This window comes from Oncorhynchus nerka, linkage group LG9a, assembly GCF_034236695.1.
Source record: "Oncorhynchus nerka isolate Pitt River linkage group LG9a, Oner_Uvic_2.0, whole genome shotgun sequence".
Classification (NCBI taxonomy): Eukaryota; Metazoa; Chordata; class Actinopteri; order Salmoniformes; family Salmonidae; genus Oncorhynchus; species Oncorhynchus nerka.
The window spans coordinates 32,738,230-32,756,752 of record NC_088404.1 but is presented as its reverse complement, the minus strand read 5'-3'; the positions used below and the strand labels follow the sequence as shown (position 1 = coordinate 32,756,752).

At 43.2% G+C, this 18,523-nt stretch overlaps 2 protein-coding genes across 3 annotated transcripts; both read right to left on the bottom strand.

Moving 5' to 3' along the window:
* Positions 1 to 197: 197 nt before the first annotated feature.
* LOC115134194 (carnitine O-palmitoyltransferase 1, liver isoform-like) lies at positions 198 to 13,821 on the bottom strand. Of its 2 annotated transcripts, XM_029667921.2 has the most exons (19): positions 13,733 to 13,821; positions 12,705 to 12,864; positions 12,322 to 12,461; positions 11,995 to 12,166; positions 11,727 to 11,828; positions 11,430 to 11,567; positions 11,222 to 11,299; positions 11,014 to 11,121; positions 8,536 to 8,620; positions 8,143 to 8,338; positions 7,864 to 8,049; positions 5,220 to 5,325; positions 4,419 to 4,535; positions 4,100 to 4,264; positions 3,845 to 3,979; positions 3,076 to 3,228; positions 2,837 to 2,950; positions 2,363 to 2,455; positions 198 to 2,244 (listed from the first exon to the last, which is right to left on the bottom strand). In XM_029667921.2, exons 2-19 carry the CDS (start codon positions 12,843 to 12,845, stop codon positions 2,158 to 2,160), a joined length of 2,316 nt encoding a protein of 771 aa, XP_029523781.1. In that variant the 5' UTR covers positions 12,846 to 12,864; positions 13,733 to 13,821; the 3' UTR covers positions 198 to 2,157. The 2 variants fall into 2 exon arrangements, with proteins under 2 accessions (XP_029523781.1, XP_064878562.1); XM_065022490.1 differs by lacking the exon at positions 13,733 to 13,821 and having other exon boundaries at positions 12,705 to 12,871.
* A 1,362-nt stretch (positions 13,822 to 15,183) lies between these two features.
* On the bottom strand, positions 15,184 to 17,961 carry LOC135573294 (uncharacterized). The gene is made up of 7 exons (XM_065022147.1): positions 17,926 to 17,961; positions 17,708 to 17,765; positions 17,244 to 17,421; positions 16,785 to 17,012; positions 16,235 to 16,392; positions 15,883 to 16,069; positions 15,184 to 15,337 (listed from the first exon to the last, which is right to left on the bottom strand). Exons 1-7 carry the CDS (start codon positions 17,959 to 17,961, stop codon positions 15,184 to 15,186), a joined length of 999 nt encoding a protein of 332 aa, XP_064878219.1.
* Between the last annotated feature and the right edge of the window lie 562 nt (positions 17,962 to 18,523).

The following is an 18,523-nucleotide window of genomic DNA, read 5'->3' as shown; positions in this document are numbered from 1 at the left end:
CTATTGTTTCTTAAAGCAGGATGTTGTCATTATGCCATGTAGTAACTAAGTATTTTGCACACCAGAATGTACTTCCTCTGCTATACATGGCAACTGGAAATGTATGTGTATGAAATGTATGTGGTGTAGTTGGCCACACAGTTCAGGTATGAGAGTATACATTTTTATGTGTTCAAGTCCAAAGAAGAGGTAAAACAAACAATCAACATATCCTTTATTATAATACACTCTAAACACATACAGTTGAACCTGAACCTGATACAGTTGAATTCTTAAGTTTACATACACCTTAGCCAAATACATTTAAACTCAGTTTTTCACAATTCCTGACATTTAATCCTAATAAAAATTCCCTGTTTTAGGTCAGTTAGGATCACTTTATTTTAAGAATGTGAAATGTCAGAATAATAGTAGAGAACTATTATTTCAGCTTTTATTTCTTTCATCACATTCCCAGTGGGTCAGAAGTTTAGACTCAATTGGTATTTGGTAGCATTGCCTTTACATTGTTTAACTTGGTTCAAACGTTTCAGGTAGCCTTCCACAAGCTTCCCACAATAAGTTGGGTGGCTTAAGGATTTTGTTGTCCTTAAGCCATTTTACCACAACTTGGAAGTATGCTTGGGGTCATTGTCCATTTGTAAGACCCATTTGTGACTAAGCTTTAACTTCCTGACTGATGTCTTGAGATGTTGCATCAATATATACACATAATTTCCCTCCCTCATGATGCCATCTATTTTGTGAAGTGCACCAGTCCCTCCTGCAGCAAAGCACCCCCACAACATGATGCTGCCACCCTCGTGCTTCACGGTTGAGATGGTGTTCTTCAGCTTGCAAGCCTCCCCCTTTTCCCTCCAAGCATAACGATGGTCATTATGGCCAAACAGTTCTATTTTTGTTTCATCAGACCAGAGGACATTTCTCCAAAAAATACAATCTTTGTCCCCATGTGCAGTTGCAAACCATAGTCTGGCTCTTTTTATGGCGGTTTTGGAGCAGTAGCTTCTTCCTTGCTGAGCGGCCTTTCAGGTTATGTCGATATAGGACTAGTGTTACTGTGGATATAGATACTTTTGTACCTGTTTCCTCCAGAATCTTCACAAGGTCCTTTGCTGTTGTTTTGGGATTGATTTGCACTTTTCGCACAAACAAATGTTCATCTCTAGGAGACAGAATGCATCTCCTTCCTGAGCGGGTATGATGGCTGCGTGGTCCCATGGTGTTTATACTTGCTTACTATTGTTTGTACAGATGAACGTGGTACCTTCAGGCGTTTGGAAATTGCTTGTCTTGGATGATTTAATTTGATTTTCCCATGATGTCAAGCAAAGAGGCACTGAGTTTGAAGGTAGGCCTTGAAATACATCCACAAGTACACCTCCAATTGACTCAAATGATGTCAATTAGCCTATCACAAGCTTCTAAAGCCATGACATACTTTTCTGGAATTTTCCAAGCTGTTTAAAGGCACATTCAACATAGTGTATGTAAACTTCTGACCCACTGGAATTGTGATAGTGAGTTATAAGTCAAATAATCTGTAAACAATTGTTGGAAAAATTACTTGCCAAAACTATAGTTTGTTAACAAGAAATTTGTGGAGTGGTTGATAAACGAGTTTTAATGACTCCAACAGAAGTGTATGTAAACTTTCGACTTCAACTGTACATACGATTCAGATAACAGATTCAGATATACTACCTTATATATTACAACACTTAAATACTCAAAACAGTGCTATTTACAAGTGTACACATATTACAATCAGATGCAAATATAACTGCCTTTGAACTAAACAGATGCCTTGCCTATCCTTAACCTACATTACTATATCATATGAATCAATGTTCTTTAAGGCTACCAAGGCATTTTGTGCTTCATTGCTCTTGCCAAAATTGGTTCAATACTATGTTAAAAATTCACTGCCATTTTATAGAAGGGATAGTGCGAAATAAAGTCATAATGCTTTATTAAATATTTATTTCTACAAAACAGTTCCCTCCTGCTAACTGAGTAAATATCCAAAATATCTATAACTTGACCCATTCTAAAGGCATTACCCAGAAGAGACTAGCCGTTTTGGAAATAATGTAATGTCACAGAGCATGAAAATGTGGTATGAAGTCTATAAAGACCTTTCAGCCTGTCTACTCATCACATCTCTTTCTTGTCGTTTTGGTCGAATAGCGCACGAATGTCCAGCATGGCCTGTCGAATGTTCTGTCCAAAGCGGTACGAGTCCTACAGAGAAAGAGACAGTTGTTTGACCTGATAAAGATCCAGCTAGATTGTCATTAAGGTAGTATGTAAGTGCTATATACTCTATGGTTCATCATGTAGTGTGACACAATGGTCTCACCGTCTCAGGGCTGGAGAACTTGCTGGAGATGTGGAATGTGATGAGGTTCTCTCCTACAATGATGTAAGAGACGCCATAGCCGTCATCAGCCACCTGGGGGCGCAGGAGAGACAGTACCAATCACCCCTAACATTTTTTTTATTTTTTTTTACCTTTATTTAACCAGGCAAGTCAGTTAAGAACAAATTCTTATTTTCAATGACGGCCTGGGAACAGTGGGTTAACTGCCTGTTCAGGGGCAGAACGACAGATTTGTACCTTGTCAGCTCGGGCGTTTGAACTTGCAACCTTCCGGTTACTAGTCCAACGCTCTAACCACTAGGCTACCCTGCCGCCCCGACATTGACTACTTCATAGAAGTAAGAAGCAGACCGATGAAGTAACAGAGGACACAATGGCAGTAGGACTTGAGAATCTGGTCCCAGCTAATTTCTTAATGTGTTTGTGTGTGTTGTGTGCGTGCGGTAGACTCACAGGGCCAAACCCCCCTCCTGCACCCACGTATCTTGGGAACTTGTTGATGTCGACCATGTTGAGCTGCTGTTGAGGAGTCTGACTAGTGGACAACCTCCAGGGCTCTGACAACACCTACACAGGGGGGAGAGAGAAGGGGGGGGGGGGTCAATTGAGAAGATGGGTAAGTGTAAATCTCCAAAGTATAATTTAAGACATATAATGGTGTTGACTACACAAACACTCAGAAGCGAGCTGACCTGTTTGAGGAATGGTGAGTCGATGTTGAGGTACTTGGACATGATGTAAAGACAGAAGAGGTGTCTGTCGATGCCAGAGCCTGTCATGGCCAGACGATACATATTCTGGTGTTTGTCTGCAGCCTTCCGGAAGAGGTCCAACCTCTGGGCACTCTGCTCACAGAGACAACAACAGATGATATTCAATCAAAACCTAAAAAACACAACAGATAGTGCAGTGGTGGCCAGTCCTCCACCTGCAGAGCTACTGGGTTTGCAGGGTTTTGCTCCAGCCCTACTCAGACACACATGATTGTACTAATCAACTGTTCATCAGCACTTTGAATAGCTAAATCAGGTATGTTAGTGCAGGGCTGGAACAAAAGCAAAATGTGCATAGCCAGTAGCTCTCCAGAAGGAGGGTTGGTCATGCTTGCTCTAGAGGACACCCTCCTCTGGCTAGATAGGTACAAGAAACAGACATTTGGGTCCTGGTCACCTAGTTCTCAGAGTCAGAATGACCTGAGCCTCACTGGCAGAGTTACATCATGTCACTGTCTATCAGTAACTCCCACAGACAAGGCTACTCACCTGCAGTGCTGCACCCACACTGTGTTTAACCACAGATATAGTCAAACATCTGATGATCTATATCTAGCATGCATAGCATGTATGTGGAAGGGAACTGTTACTGCTCCTGTGCTGTCATTAGTGCATTCTATATTGCCTCTGAAATGATTAACAAAGGTACACAGTAAGAGAGGTGTGTGTTTAAGGTGTGTGTCCTCACCTTAGTGTTCTTGTCTTGCATGGCTCTGACGAAGGCTGTGGACTCTATGGTGCAGGAGCGAACCGTCTCTGTCCTACCCTCACGGAACATCCGGGTCATCGAGGCCTCATACGTCAGACAGAACTCCCCCTTATCCTACAATGCATAGACAACAAATAAATTCAGTTTATTAGAGACATGATATTGTTTGTCTTGTCTATTCGTGACTGACACACACACGCACACACACAGACACACACACACACACACACACACCCTGAATTGAGCCAGCTGCAGTGCTAGCTGTATGAAGGCATCAGGACTGGTCCTACTCGTCTTGATCAGGCCTTTCCCAAACTCATCAAACAGACAGCCATGGAAGTCCACGTCATCAGCTATCTCCTTGGCAACCATGTAGGAATCCTCAATGACCTCCTGGCACTGAGTGATGAGGAGAGACCAGAGAACAGAAAGGCTCAGACAAGACACAAGACAGCCTGTAGAAACTACTGACTGGTCTACTGAACACACTAAACTAGCTTTTCCTCTTTACTAAAGCTACAACTTTTGATCCTTAACACATTAGAAGCCATACCTCCAATGGAATGTCCCATTGTAGTTTGGCGGTGGGAGGCAGGCCCTTGTTGATGTCTCCTTTGCAGTGTCCCTCCTCTGTGTAACCCAGATGGAAGCAGTCTGTTGCTAGGACGTACTACACAGAGACAGCAGCACAGCAACCATTAGATTCACACAACACACTTCCCAATGAATCACACCATGTCATATATTGTGTTTTAGAATAACATGTTTGTAATACATCATTAATACACCATCAACAGGGCCGGCTCCAGACATAAGCGGTCGCTAGGGGGCCCCCAACCCCCAAAAAAGGAACTCAGTCAGGGTCTCAACTAACTGTTCAGAGTAAGAATAGTAGAAAACAAAAGGTGCAGCCATGCACATTTTTTGATTTGTAGTTATTCTAGCCAGCTTGTAGTAATCATGGCCGAATACCGACCGGGCACGTGCCCAGGGGCCCTGACCTCCTGGGGGCCCACATAGATTATGTTAGTCATTCTCACTCAGATGTCATATTAATATGGGGCCGTGGCTTTTGTGGAGCGATGGGTAACGATGCTTCGTGGGGGACTGTTGTTGATGTGTGCAGAGGGTCCCTGGTTTGCGCCCGGGTATGGGCGAGGGGACGGTCTAAAGTTATACTGTTACAATAAGTCATGGCAAATTGTGTAGAATTTGTGAAAATTAGCTTTAAAACTGCAGAAATGTCTCTCCACCACATGCAAAATGGGCAGAACTGCAGGAAATTAGGTATAAATTGTACATTTTTCTCCTTTTTTTCCACATTTTTTTTTGCCGTGAGCATCAATAACATTACCTCCCACATGTGTCCTACAATGGGAGCGTCTGCCCACGAGTGTTCTGCATTGACCCCTAGTTTACCATTCTTATAAGCGATCAGGGTGAAGGATTTGTCAAACCACCTGAGAGAGAGAAGGCATATCAGGTTAAACACTGAAACACACATCATAAAGGCAGTGCACATAAAAGCAATATAGCGCTAAACTATTCTCACTGAAATAGGCCTACTTTACAACGCATCTTTTTTTCTTTTCTGTCCCGTCTCACCTGTCATAACACTTCCCATTTGTCTCACCTGTCATAACACTTCCCATTTGTCTCACCTGTCATAACACTTCCCATTTGTCTCACCTGTCATAACACTTCCCATTTGTCTCACCTGTCATAGAACTTCCCATTTGTCTCACCTGTCATAACACTTCCCATTTGTCTCACCTGTCATAACACTTCCCATTTGTCTCACCTGTCATAGAACTTCCCATTTGTCTCACCTGTCATAGAACTTCCCATTTGTCTCACCTGTCATAGAACTTCCCATTTGTCTCACCTGTCATAGAACTTCCCATTTGTCTCACCTGTCATAGAACTTCCCATTTGTCTCACCTGTCATAGAACTTTTTGTCTCATTTGTCTCACTTCCCATTTGTCTCACCTGTCATAGAACTTCCCATTTGTCTCTGTCATAGAACTTCCCATTTGTCTCACCTGTCATAGAACTTCCCATTTGTCTCACCTGTCATAGAACTTCCCATTTGTCTCACCTGTCATAGAACTTCCCATTTGTCTCACTGTCTGAACTTCATAGAACTTCCCATTTGTCTCACCTGTCATAGAACTTCCCATTTGTCTCACCTGTCATAGAACTTCCCATTTGTCTCACCTGTCACTTCCCATTTGTCTCACCTGTCGTAACACTTAACACTTTCCATTTGTCTCACCTGTCGTAACACTTCCCATTTGTCTCACCTGTCATAACACTTCCCATTTGTCTCACCTGTCATTGTCATTTGTCTCACCTGTCATAGAACTTCCCATTTGTCTCACCTGTCATAGAACTTCCCATTTGTCTCACCTGTCATAGAACTTCCCATTTGTCTCACCTGTCATAGAACTTCCCATTTGTCTCACCTGTCGTAACACTTCCCATTTGTCTCACCTGTCGTAACACTTTCCATTTGTCTCACCTGTCGTAACACTTCCCATTTGTCTCACCTGTCATAACACTTCCCATTTGTCTCACCTGTCATTGTCTCACCTGTCATAGAACTTCCCATTTGTCTCACCTGTCATAGAACTTCCCATTTGTCTCACCTGTCATAGAACTTCCCATTTGTCTCACCTGTCATAGAACTTCCCATTTGTCTCACCTGTCATAGAACTTCCCATTTGTCTCACCTGTCATAGAACTTCCCATTTGTCTCACCTGTCATAGAACTTCCCATTTGTCTCACCTGTCATAACACTTCCCATTTGTCTCACCTGTCATAACACTTCCCATTTGTCTCACCTGTCATAACACTTCCGATTTGTCTCACCTGTCATAACACTTCCGATTTGTCTCACCTGTCATAACACTTCCCATTTGTCTCACCTGTCATAACACTTCCCATTTGTCTCACCTGTCATAGAACTTCCCATTTGTCTCACCTGTCATAACACTTCCGATTTGTCTCACCTGTCATAACACTTCCCATTTGTCTCACCTGTCATAGAACTTCCCATTTGTCTCACCTGTCATAACACTTCCGATTTGTCTCACCTGTCATAACACTTCCCATTTGTCTCACCTGTCATAACACTTCCGATTTGTCTCACCTGTCATAACACTTCCCATTTGTCTCACCTGTCATAACACTTCCCATTTGTTTCACCTGTCATAGAACTTCCCATTTGTCTCACCTGTCATAGAACTTCCCATTTGTCTCACCTGTCATAGAACTTCCCATTTGTCTCACCTGTCGTAACACTTCCCATTTGTCTCACCTGTCGTAACACTTTCCATTTGTCTCACCTGTCGTAACACTTCCCATTTGTCTCACCTGTCATAAACATTTGTCTCACCTTCCCATTTGTCTCACCTGTCATTGTCTCACCTGTCATAGAACTTCCCATTTGTCTCACCTGTCATAGAACTTCCCATTTGTCTCACCTGTCATAGAACTTCCCATTTGTCTCACCTGTCATAGAACTTCCCATTTGTCTCACCTGTCATAGAACTTCCCATTTGTCTCACCTGTCATAACAGAACTTCCCATTTGTCTCACTGTCATAACACTTCATAGAACTCTCCCATTTGTCTCACCTGTCATAAAACTTCCCATTTGTCTCACCTGAACTTCCCATTTGTCTCACCTGTCATAACACTTCCCATTTGTCTCACCTGTCATAACACTTCCGATTTGTCTCACCTGTCATAACACTTCCGATTTGTCTCACCTGTCATAACACTTCCCATTTGTCTCACCTGTCATAACACTTCCCATTTGTCTCACCTGTCATAGAACTTCCCATTTGTCTCACCTGTCATAACACTTCCGATTTGTCTCACCTGTCATAACACTTCCCATTTGTCTCACCTGTCATAACACTTCCGATTTGTCTCACCTGTCATAACACTTCCCATTTGTCTCACCTGTCATAACACTTCCGATTTGTCTCACCTGTCATAACACTTCCCGTGCAGCAGGGACTTGGCGTACAGGTCCAATGATCTCAGCTTGTCAGGGTCGTAACCGTGTGCCTCGTCGTCAAGGGTGAGGAAGAAGGCTGACGTCTCGATGGCCTCCAGAGAGGCTTTGTTAACACCCTGGCTGAAGTACTTCAGACGAGACCGCGCCCAAGGAACTCTGGGAGAGGATAAGAGGTGGACATTTTATTTCTGATGTGTGTGTGTGAGGAAGGAGGGGAGGTTGCGCTTTCGTGCCTATATGTGTGTATACCTGTTGCCGGCTGTGAGGGCAGCCAGTTTGAGTTCCCCAGGCTGTGGCTCCGTGGTGTCGTCGAGGATCCTCTGGAACTGAGTCTCCAGCTCAGAGGGCCAGAGGTGACGCCCCCCGTAGTACAGCCACACCTTAAAGAAGCGGCCCTTATGGTACACCACCAGGTGCTTCCGGTCACTCAGGTGCTGAACAAAGTCTGGACCAAGGAGTAGGAGAGGGGGTGAGGACATAGAACATTATAAGGGGTTGGGGAATGCACACTTCTCTTGAATGAAAGTTTTTGTTTAAGATGGTCAGAAGATGTGTCTGACACAAACTCATGTTCATATTGATTCATGAAACTACCCAGCGATAGTTTGATAGTGTTATGCCAGAAGGCAGCAGTGTGCTCACCTGTCTCTATGCCAGGGATACGTGTGGTGTTGAACATCCTCTCCATCTGATAGGAACACATGGGCACCACCCCCAGAGCCCTCAACTAGAGAGAGAGTATGCCAAACAAAAACCATTGACTGCAAAGATAAGCAAACCATACAACTCTATGCACAAGGACTACATTTAAAAGTCCAAAGCAGCCATTTTTATCACCACAACAAATCATTTCTGGGTAACAATTAAGTACCTTAATCTAACCACTAGGTGGGGGGTAGTCTAGTGGTTAGAGCGTTGGGCCAGTAACTGAAAGGTTGCTGGATCGAATCCCCGAGCTGACAAGGTAAAAATCTGTTGTTCTGCCCCTGAACAAGGCAGTTAACCCACTGTTCCCCGGTAGGCTGTCATTGTAAACAAGAATTTGTTCTTAACTGACTTCACTAGTTAAATACAATAAAAAAATGTATAAATCTTACTACTATGCTTGGTCAAAAATGCACAGAAAAAGCTTCTTAGCAAAGAGCAATTTCTCAAGCAGGAATTTCACTAGGACTGTCTGGGAGTGGTCTGAGTGGGGAGGGGAAAACTGAAAACTAGCTGTTAATGGAATCCCACCAAAATATGCTGACAAAAACTCTTAAATATCTACTCCGAATTATGATTCAAAGATCTTTGCAGAAAGAATCGGGTGACAGCTATGATATGACCACTTGATTTTGAAAAACATATATTTTGGTTAGTGAAGTGGAATAACAGCCGGTGGTAACATAACATAATGGGTCCAGTTCATGACACGCTTTAATCACTTAATATATCATCAACCAAATTGTTATCAGTAAAAACACTAACTATTTGGTAGGTCTACTTTTACTTTTTACCTCTGAACTTTAATTATATATTTTCTTTTTTATCTCAAAGATATGTGGGTATTTGGTCACAGAAATACAATATATATGAATTAACCTTTTGAAACTAGGGGGCACTATTTTCATTTTTGGAAAAATAACGTTCCCAAAGTAAACCGCCTTTTTCTCAGGACCAGATGCTAGAATATGCATATAATTGACAGCTTAGGATAGAAAACATTCTAAAGTTTCCAAAACTGTCGAAATATTGTCTGTGAGTATAACAGAACTGATATTGCAGGCGAAAGCCTAAGAAAAATCCAATCAGGAAGTGACTCATGTTTTGAAACCGTTGTCTTCCTATGCACCCCTATTGGCCACTGAAAGAGATATCAACCAGATTCCTTTTTCTACGTATTCCCTAAAGTGTCTACAGCATTATGACGTAGTTTCACGCCTTTATGTTGAAGAATGAGCGTAAACGACTACATTGCGTAAGAGGCCAGCTGAGGGCTCTCAGTGATTATTGCGTAAAAGACAGAGGTAGTCATTTTTCCTCTCGGTCCTACTGAAAAGCCTATTGTCCCGGTTGATATATTATCGAATAGATATTTGAAAAACACCTTGAGGATTGATGATAAAAAACGTTTGCCATGTTTCTGTCGATATTATGGATATAATTTGATTTTTTTTCCCGGTGTTGTCGTTACCGCTATTTCCGGTCTCAACATAAAGTGACAAACAAATGGAGGAATTTTGGGTATAAAAATAATCTTTATGGAACAAAAGGAACATTTGCTGTCTAACTGGGAGTCTCGTTAGTGGAAACATCGGAAGATCATCAAAGGTAAACGGTTAATTTGATTGCTTTTCTGATTTTCGTGACCAAGCTTCCTGCTGCTAGCTGGACATAATGCTATGCTAGGCTATCGATAAACTTACACAAACGCTTGTCTTGCTTTGGCTGTAAAGCATAATTTAAAAATCTGAGATGACAGGGTGATTAACAAAAGGCTAAGCTGTGTTTAACTATATTTCACTTGTGATTCATGAATATGAATATTTTCTAGTAATATTTTTTGACCGTTGCGCTATGCTAATTAGTGTAGTTGATGACAATTCTCCCGGATCCGGGATGGGTAGTTCTAAGAGTTAAACTTACAGAAGGCAAATCATTTCTGCAAAACAAAATATAAGTGTTGATATTTGTTATTGTGTTTTTATGTATTTCCAATACCTTAAATACTTTTTCTGCTAGATGTTTTCTAGGACCTCTTTTCCATGAGTTTGACCAAAGATCTAAGCCTTTGCTTATTCCTAATTTTTAGCAGGGAAAATGTATATATGCCTTAATTTTTCAAAAAATAGACTCTTAGCTTTCATTTGACACCAAATTTGATGTGTTCCTATGGACTTCATATGTTAGTGCTCATGGGGCATTTGAAATGGAAATGCCCTAAGACCAGAAACAAGTCGAAGGCAGTGGGAGGAGGATTTAGGTTAACAGAGAAGGAGGGAGATGACCTGGGTTATTTAAGTGGTAGAGAGAGGGCTGAGGGCCAAAGGGGAAATGGGGGAGGGACCTGAATACTCTCAAGGGTACAAAGAGGGAGAGAGAGGGGGTGAGAGAGACAGAGAGAGGGGTACTCGTTACCGGTGCATGTTCTCCTCTCTCTAGTTTGCGTCGGTACTGCAGCATAGCGTGAACCACATTCCCTGCCCGAGCTGCCTGTCTGTGTGTGGGAATCACGTACAGCAGATCCTAAAGCAGATCATCAAATACATCATTAGGTAAAGGTTACTGGATACATCTCAAGCAATGCCATGTTCCCTGTATGAGTACCCATATAGACATGTCTTACCATGGCGTAGAAGTTACTGTTGACCATGATGGGACTCCTGCCTCTCAGGTAGATGTACTCCTCCCACCAATCACTCACCTGTAAAAACATAATCTATTACAATCATTTGTTCTAAAGAGCACTTTGAGCACTCACCAAAACAACTTAATAAATAAAGTTACCACATTATCGTTTCATGTAACCTGACATCACACTTCAGAATACGTACGTAGTTAGTAGCCCACCAGGATTTGAGGATGAGGTATTTCTGGAGTTTGGGTGCCTCATCTCTCTTGAAGTCATTGGCCACCACCTCCATCTGGTTGTACTGCTCATCATCCAGCAGGGGGCGCACTGACTCCAGGTACTGCAAGGTCACAAAGCGATTATATGATATAATACTGATATGTAGTGTACATATATGGTTCTACACTGGTCCTGGTCCATCACTTTCCTGAAAACATTTGATCAGTTTCATATTGTTTTTAATCTAAGCATATGAGACACATAACCCCCTCTCTCTCACCCTGGTTATGGTGTCGTCCACGCTAGGCACAGGTAGTCTGGGTAGGGAGGCCTGGAAGCTGTAGAGGAGAGGTCTGCGCCCAGAGAACATCTTGACCAGACTCTGAAGAGAAACAACACAACACAATGACTGGGTTAATTGTCAGAATAATCAAATACTCATAAATGACAATAAGAGCTCAGAAAATATATTGTCTTGATTCTGAACTATAAGTGAGCTGCTCTTTTGGTCATGTTTCTATTGAAATAGAGACATTTGACAGACGTACCAGCCAGAGTTTGGTGCAGAAGCTCATTTTGCCGTGGGACTCAAAGATCCAGGCGTGGTAGGAGAGAAGGGCCTTGAGAATGTACCTCAGCATGAGGATGAGAGAGAGCCACAGGCCCGTGGCAAACAGGATGGCACTCAGCACTGTCTGGGTCTGCACTGTCATGTAGTCACTGGAGAGAGGAGAGAACCTCACATCTAAATTATGTTTATTGTCCTTTAACAGGACATTCTATCAATGGATACCAACAGTTACATACTTAATCTGAAAAAATATGCATCGCTCTTCCCCAATGCCTCTTCATCATTAAATTATTTGCTCACTGACCTGACAGGCAGGGTCCTCTTGATGGTATCTATCATTCCCAGTGATGGGTCTATCCTGGCATACATGGTGCTCATGATGGCTATCACAGCAATCAGCCAACTGGATGGGCTGGCAGGGTAGACCCCTGTCAATATCCCATTCTGAAATAAAATAATTTAATGTTAATTTAGATAGTTAGCCTACAAACAGACCAACAAGGCTATTCCTGGATGTGCTAGCCTATGTCCCAGCCAAGCACTAGGCTACACACACCTGATTCAATCAAGGCCATAATAATAACTTGAATCAGTTGTTTTAGTGCTGGACTGCAACAAAAACCAAACTAGCTATCAGGTTCAGGTTTGGTAATGACTGTAGGGCTACTTAATCATTCGAAAACAAACCTTAAATCTTATGGCGCGCTTTATCCATGATGTCACTCCTGACAGGTAGATGTGTTTGAGTACCTCGCGGCTCAGGTGGAGGTCGATGCCATCTGGGGTGACGGTGAACTGGAAGCCAACCGCCTGATGTGCCTCCGCCATCCCGGTGACGTTGAAGACCCTGTTAAGAAAGATAGATAGACAGGGACGTTGAACTTCAATTGTTTACACACGTGAATTTATTTTAAAATGTTTGCTCTTGCACAATTATCAAACCAAACGAACTTTAGGCTAATGGATGGATGTGGGAATCAAAGTCAACCCTTAATCAATTTCTGGTGAGAGAAACAGGGCTGCATTACCACATTTGCTACCTCCTTTTTTGTTGTTGTTGCAGTTTTAAAGCTAATTTCCTGGAATTCTACACATTTTGTCATTGCTTATGAGGTGTTCATATGCCATCTCAGGGGCCCCGTGGCACATGCCCTGCTTGCGCGTTCGGTAATCCAGCCCTCTTGTAATTTCAGGGATTTGTTAAATATTTTCTAACTGTATGTGGAGGTCATAAGTCTGTTTATGTTGTGGCCCGGTTGACTGAAAAGTGGGCTTGAATTTCTTTTTCCATGTCATATGACAGGCCAGCAGCTAAGTGGGGCAAAGTTGAAATGACAGATATAGCCTAGGCTACTGGCATGCGCTCAGATGTAGGACTGGTTTAAAAATATAAACACTGCAGACTAGGAAGAGCATGCGAGGTCTACTACACCACAAACCACATAATGAAACATTTTGCAAGGTGAATTCATAAAAACATATTCCAATAAATAGGCTTTGTGCCACAAGGAGCCTACACAATTACTAACTTTTGGCTTGCTTTGTTTGTCAAACATCTGAAATGCACAATAGCCAGCACCAACAACAAATCCATATGGTATCTAACTATACTAGGTTACAGTATTACATACATTAGTGTGTCATGGACAGCTACAGTAGCCTAAGAAATGACACATTATAGCAATCTAAAAACCAAACATTCAGTAATTCCATACCTTTTTGCTTAGGGATTCAATTCAAGGTTGCTGAAGTGAAACAGAAGAAGGCCTTGACTGTGGTTTCTCTCAGTGGAATTCCTCTGGACTGGGGCTGAACCTCTCTGTGTTCTGTGTGTGATTCCTATGCCCTTGAAGTGGCTTTCCTCAGGTACTGAGAGCAATGCTATCCCCTATGCTTTCTCCCTCCCTCCCTCCCTCCCCCTCTCTCTGTACTTCCCCTATGCCCCCCCCCTCAGACTTTTCTATCTGTAACTGGACACTATCGAGAGCTAGACTGTAACCTCACGTGTCTGCTGACCACATAGTGTTCAAACCCCTACAGAGTACACTTATAAATACATTATGTTGATTCATCAATCTATTTACATATATATTAAGTGTCATTCAGGGCAACCAGTGACAAATGGTTCATTAATAATGAATAGTTCTAAGGCATGTTTTGAGGCAAGTTTCATCTCGCTGTCTCTCGGTAAGCAGTGCGTCTATAGTGGCTATATGTCATGTAATAACCCACCATGTTCCCTTTTAATGTCACTACACTTGTGGATATGTCACTCACTGTTTCTCTCATGGTCTGACAGGTTTTAAGCTTTAGTCAGACACCCAAGAGTCATTGGATTAGTTAAGATCAATGGCTTTATGTTTCAAATATGTTTAACTGCTCTTTAACCTTTATTTCACAAACACGTTTGTCACAAAGTGGTTATTAGTAAGTAAAACCCCCAAAAAGAGTAAACAAAGGCAACGGTGGGAAAGGCAAACTCCATAGGAATTCTTTAAAAGGACGGAAACGAGATTGGGAGCCCATCCTCCTCTGGGTAGAGATTTAAGGCATGTACAGATCGGTAGTATTGTCTGCCAGCTGAGAGTACTTAGCCCCTCTGAACAGAGTTCTGAACGTAATTTGCAAATCGAGCCAAACCGATTCGATATGTAGAAACGGGAGAAAAGTATTTTTTTTATATACGCATATTACACAACGCGCCGTCACCAAGTGAACGAATGGCAAACAAATGACCCCCTACTGTACCGACAATTGTCGGGTGAGTTTTCTCCTTTAGACTACTTTAGTTCAAGATGTCATTAAAGGCAGAGCGAAAGCATGGCTTATTGTTGCTGACACAGAACGGGTACAGTCCTCATAAAGCAATTTATTTTAATTTTAACTAGCAAGTCAGTTAAGAACAAATTCTTATTTTCAATGTAGGCCTAGGAACAGTGGGTTAACTGCCTATTCAGGGGCAGAACAACAGATTTGTACCTTGTCAGCTCGGGGATATGAACTTGCAAACTTTCGGTTACTAGGCCAACGCTCTAACCACTAGGCTACCCTGCCACCCCAGCAAAGACCCACGTTGCCTTTTTCCAGATACGCTCAATAAAAATCTGGGCCTGAACCCCAAACAGAGCAAACCAAGGCAAATCAGATTGATTGATGAACGTTTGTGTCAGAAGGAGAGTTGAAGTAGGACTTCATAGCGGGTGCAGATGGGTAGAGGAGGGAGGACAGTGAGAGAGAGGGAGTGACGATCCAGCATTACAGCAGTGCTGTGTTCTATACCTGGCATGTATACCTGGTCACCCAACACTGTCCCTTGTCCAGTGTGGAAGGACCACCAGAGGGCAGGCTGGGCTCATGGATAGTAGCCCAACAAGGCACGGGAGACAAGGTAACCAGAGGCAATTAAGCACAGCTGACGGTACTAATGACATATTCTCCTTCCCCTATAAGAGAGAGTATGGAACCAGCAGAGAAGGGGTGAAAACTATCTCTGGAAGATGGCCACAGAGACAGAGGAGCTAACCATGAAGACGGTGACAATCCTGTGACTTTTGTTGTAGTTTAAAGATAGTCGTATTGTGTTCCTGTTAAATCTGGAGAAGAAGATGTATGTTTTGTCCTTGGGAGATTTTCATTTATTATGTTGGAGTGTTTGTGTTGCCCAAATGCCCTCAATAGAGAACTGTGTTCAATCAAGAAAACCTACTCCTGACTCGTTTATTCCACCTTTCCGCTTTAGAGTGACGCCCAATTACTTGGTCCGCTCACACCAGCTAACGCCACCTTCTCAGCCCCTTTCACCTAGGACCAGATACGGGAGGATTAGATAGATAGGCCTATGGCATTTAAAACAACTTAATCTCATTCAAGATAACACTCAGGTGGTTGTCTCACCTGCCCCCACTGCCCAGACACCACACAGAATGCTGCCACCACGTTCTCTGAGTTATTTCCTCCAATCACAAACAGCCGGTCGGTGGTGCCCAGGAAGTAGAGACTGGGAAGGTCAACAGTGGCTTTGGTTAGGGTAGGGAGCAGCTCAGACCACAATTCTGGGAAAGAGAGAGAACAAGTGTGTGTGCACGTACGAACGTGTGTGTGTGTGTGTGTGTAAGGTGGTTCAATGCTGTTATTCATTAGATTGCAGCTTGCAATTGACCAACATGTAAGGTTGAAATGAACAACTCCACTCACTACCTGAGACAAGACTGTTTGACCTTGCCTGGAGTCATACTGTAGTAGCAGCTTTTCTCCAGTCCTCTGGATGTTCCCCAGGACATAGAGACAGGGGCCCAGGCTTGTGGCCAGAGGGAGGTCATGGGACAGGAACAGGGTGAACTGAAAGTCAGTCAGAGGCAGAAAGGAGACAACAAACCTGCAGTGGAGCACACACACACACCTATGGTTGGACAGAGGTAGTTCAACTCGAGTTCACTATTTGCAATTTTAGTGCACACATTTTTTTGTTATCGTGATTAATCGCATTGTCTGAAAGTGTTGAAAATAGAATGAAAACATCCAAAATACATCATGCATACAGCTAAAAACCACAATGCGATGTCCAAACAAGTTGACATTGAGGTTAAAGAACGTGTGTTTTATCAATTTACCTGATTTGAATTATTGTTACTTTGGACAAAATCAAGACGTCAATATTCTTGTAATGCTTTTTGTATAAAAAAATGTACTTATGTGTGTAGGCAAAAGGTAGACATTTGTAGAGCCACAATCTTGATGTGGCCATTGCATGCTATGAAGGGGTTGTACCTAAAGGAGGCCATTTTAAACTCCCAGACCCTCTTGGCCCATTGCCTGTAGCCCCCAATGAGGTAGAGGTAGTTGAATAGAATCACTGCAGTGAAGCACCACTTATCAGCCATGAAGGGGAGCTCTGTTATTGGATGCCAGTCACCGGTGACCTCTGACCCATCCAGGGTGAAGAGGTGGCGGCCGGCTTCTGGGTCGTTCCAGGAGTTCAGGTTCTCCTTCCTCATGCTGCAGAGCCAGAGCTCACCCTGCTACCTCAGAGAGGTCAGTTCAGCCATGCCTTCAGCCGGCAGACACCTGGCAATGCATTCACAATATGAATAAACAGTTTTCAATTGAAAGGAGAGTTCACTCCTTGCAATTTAAGATTATTTATTTGGTGTGGAACTTGAAACCCATCAAGTAGGCTGATTGCGGTCAGGTATGGGGGGAATGGGTGTACAGTATGTCATGCTGCACCTGGTGAGGTGAGGCAGCTCCAGCAGGTGCCTGCTGAGGTAGAAGAACACAGTCGTCTCCAGCTCAGTACAGCAGATGTCCCGGGCTAGAGCCAGGTAGGACAGGCAGGTGTCTGGGGTTAGAACACCTGACAGGGCCAAAAGGCACTGCGACACCAAGGTCTCAGCCAGCTGCCCACCTCCAGAGTCAGACAGAAAGAGAGCGTTGCCACATTAGAAACATTACAACCTTACAAACAATAAATTGCTTGTGCTGTGTGTGATGTGCCAGCCTGGGCCAGATGAATTTCCATGAATGGAAAATTAAGTATGATATATGAGGAATAATACCCACTTAGATGTGTTCTCCAGCGTTCCTCAGGAGGAGCTGGAAGTCATTCCAGAAGCAGAATTGTAGAAGGGAGTGGAAAACTGAGAAGGGAATGTGGTCCAGGAGAATCAGGCTCTCTGAGGTTTCTCTCATACTGGACTGGGACATGGCTCTGAAGTACTCATTACAGTCAGACCGATGACCCAGGCTTACCTTATACACAGAGATGGAAGGTTAGCGTTGTCATTATGTCAAGCTATGGCAAAATGCTGCAAAGTCTGATGGGACACACTACATAATGGAGAAGTGAGCGTTACCATTTCTAAAGGCAATGCAGGGATGATGTGATGACATACAGTAGCTGTTAACTTACGTGGAAGGTATGTGTGCTGGTCTGCACTGTAACCATGGTTCCGCTTCCATCTCCATGGTCATAGGTATGATATGCCTCATTGGTCTGCCACTCCTCTGACACCCTGTCCTTCACCTGAGTCACCTGATGATGTCAGCTAGGCGTTTGCCACACCCTCTCTAAAGCATACTTCAACCACCCGCTGATCCACAGCAGCACAACTGTTACACACTGTCTTAAGAAGACTCATCATACTGAGGAGACGAGATTTACTAAGGGTGCGGTCGTAAATTGCCTACAGTGTGTCAGAGTGCTCTCTGGGTCGTTGGTAAATTCAGAGGGTTGTCAGATTGTCTGATCGTAAATTGAGCATTTCGGAGCACAAGCTGGGCGCTCTGGCCGAGGAATACGGTTGATCCAAGCATTGACCTCACGACAGTCAAGTGCCCAAGGTAATTGGCTAAAGTTGGCTAGCTACTTCCAGACACAAATGAGAGAACACCGCACTCTATTTTATTCTCCTTAGTAGATCTGGTTAGGCTATTTTCATGTTATCTAGATTGTTAGTGACGAACTGTGCTGCTGGGAACAATTTAATTGCATTTCTACTGACACCAGT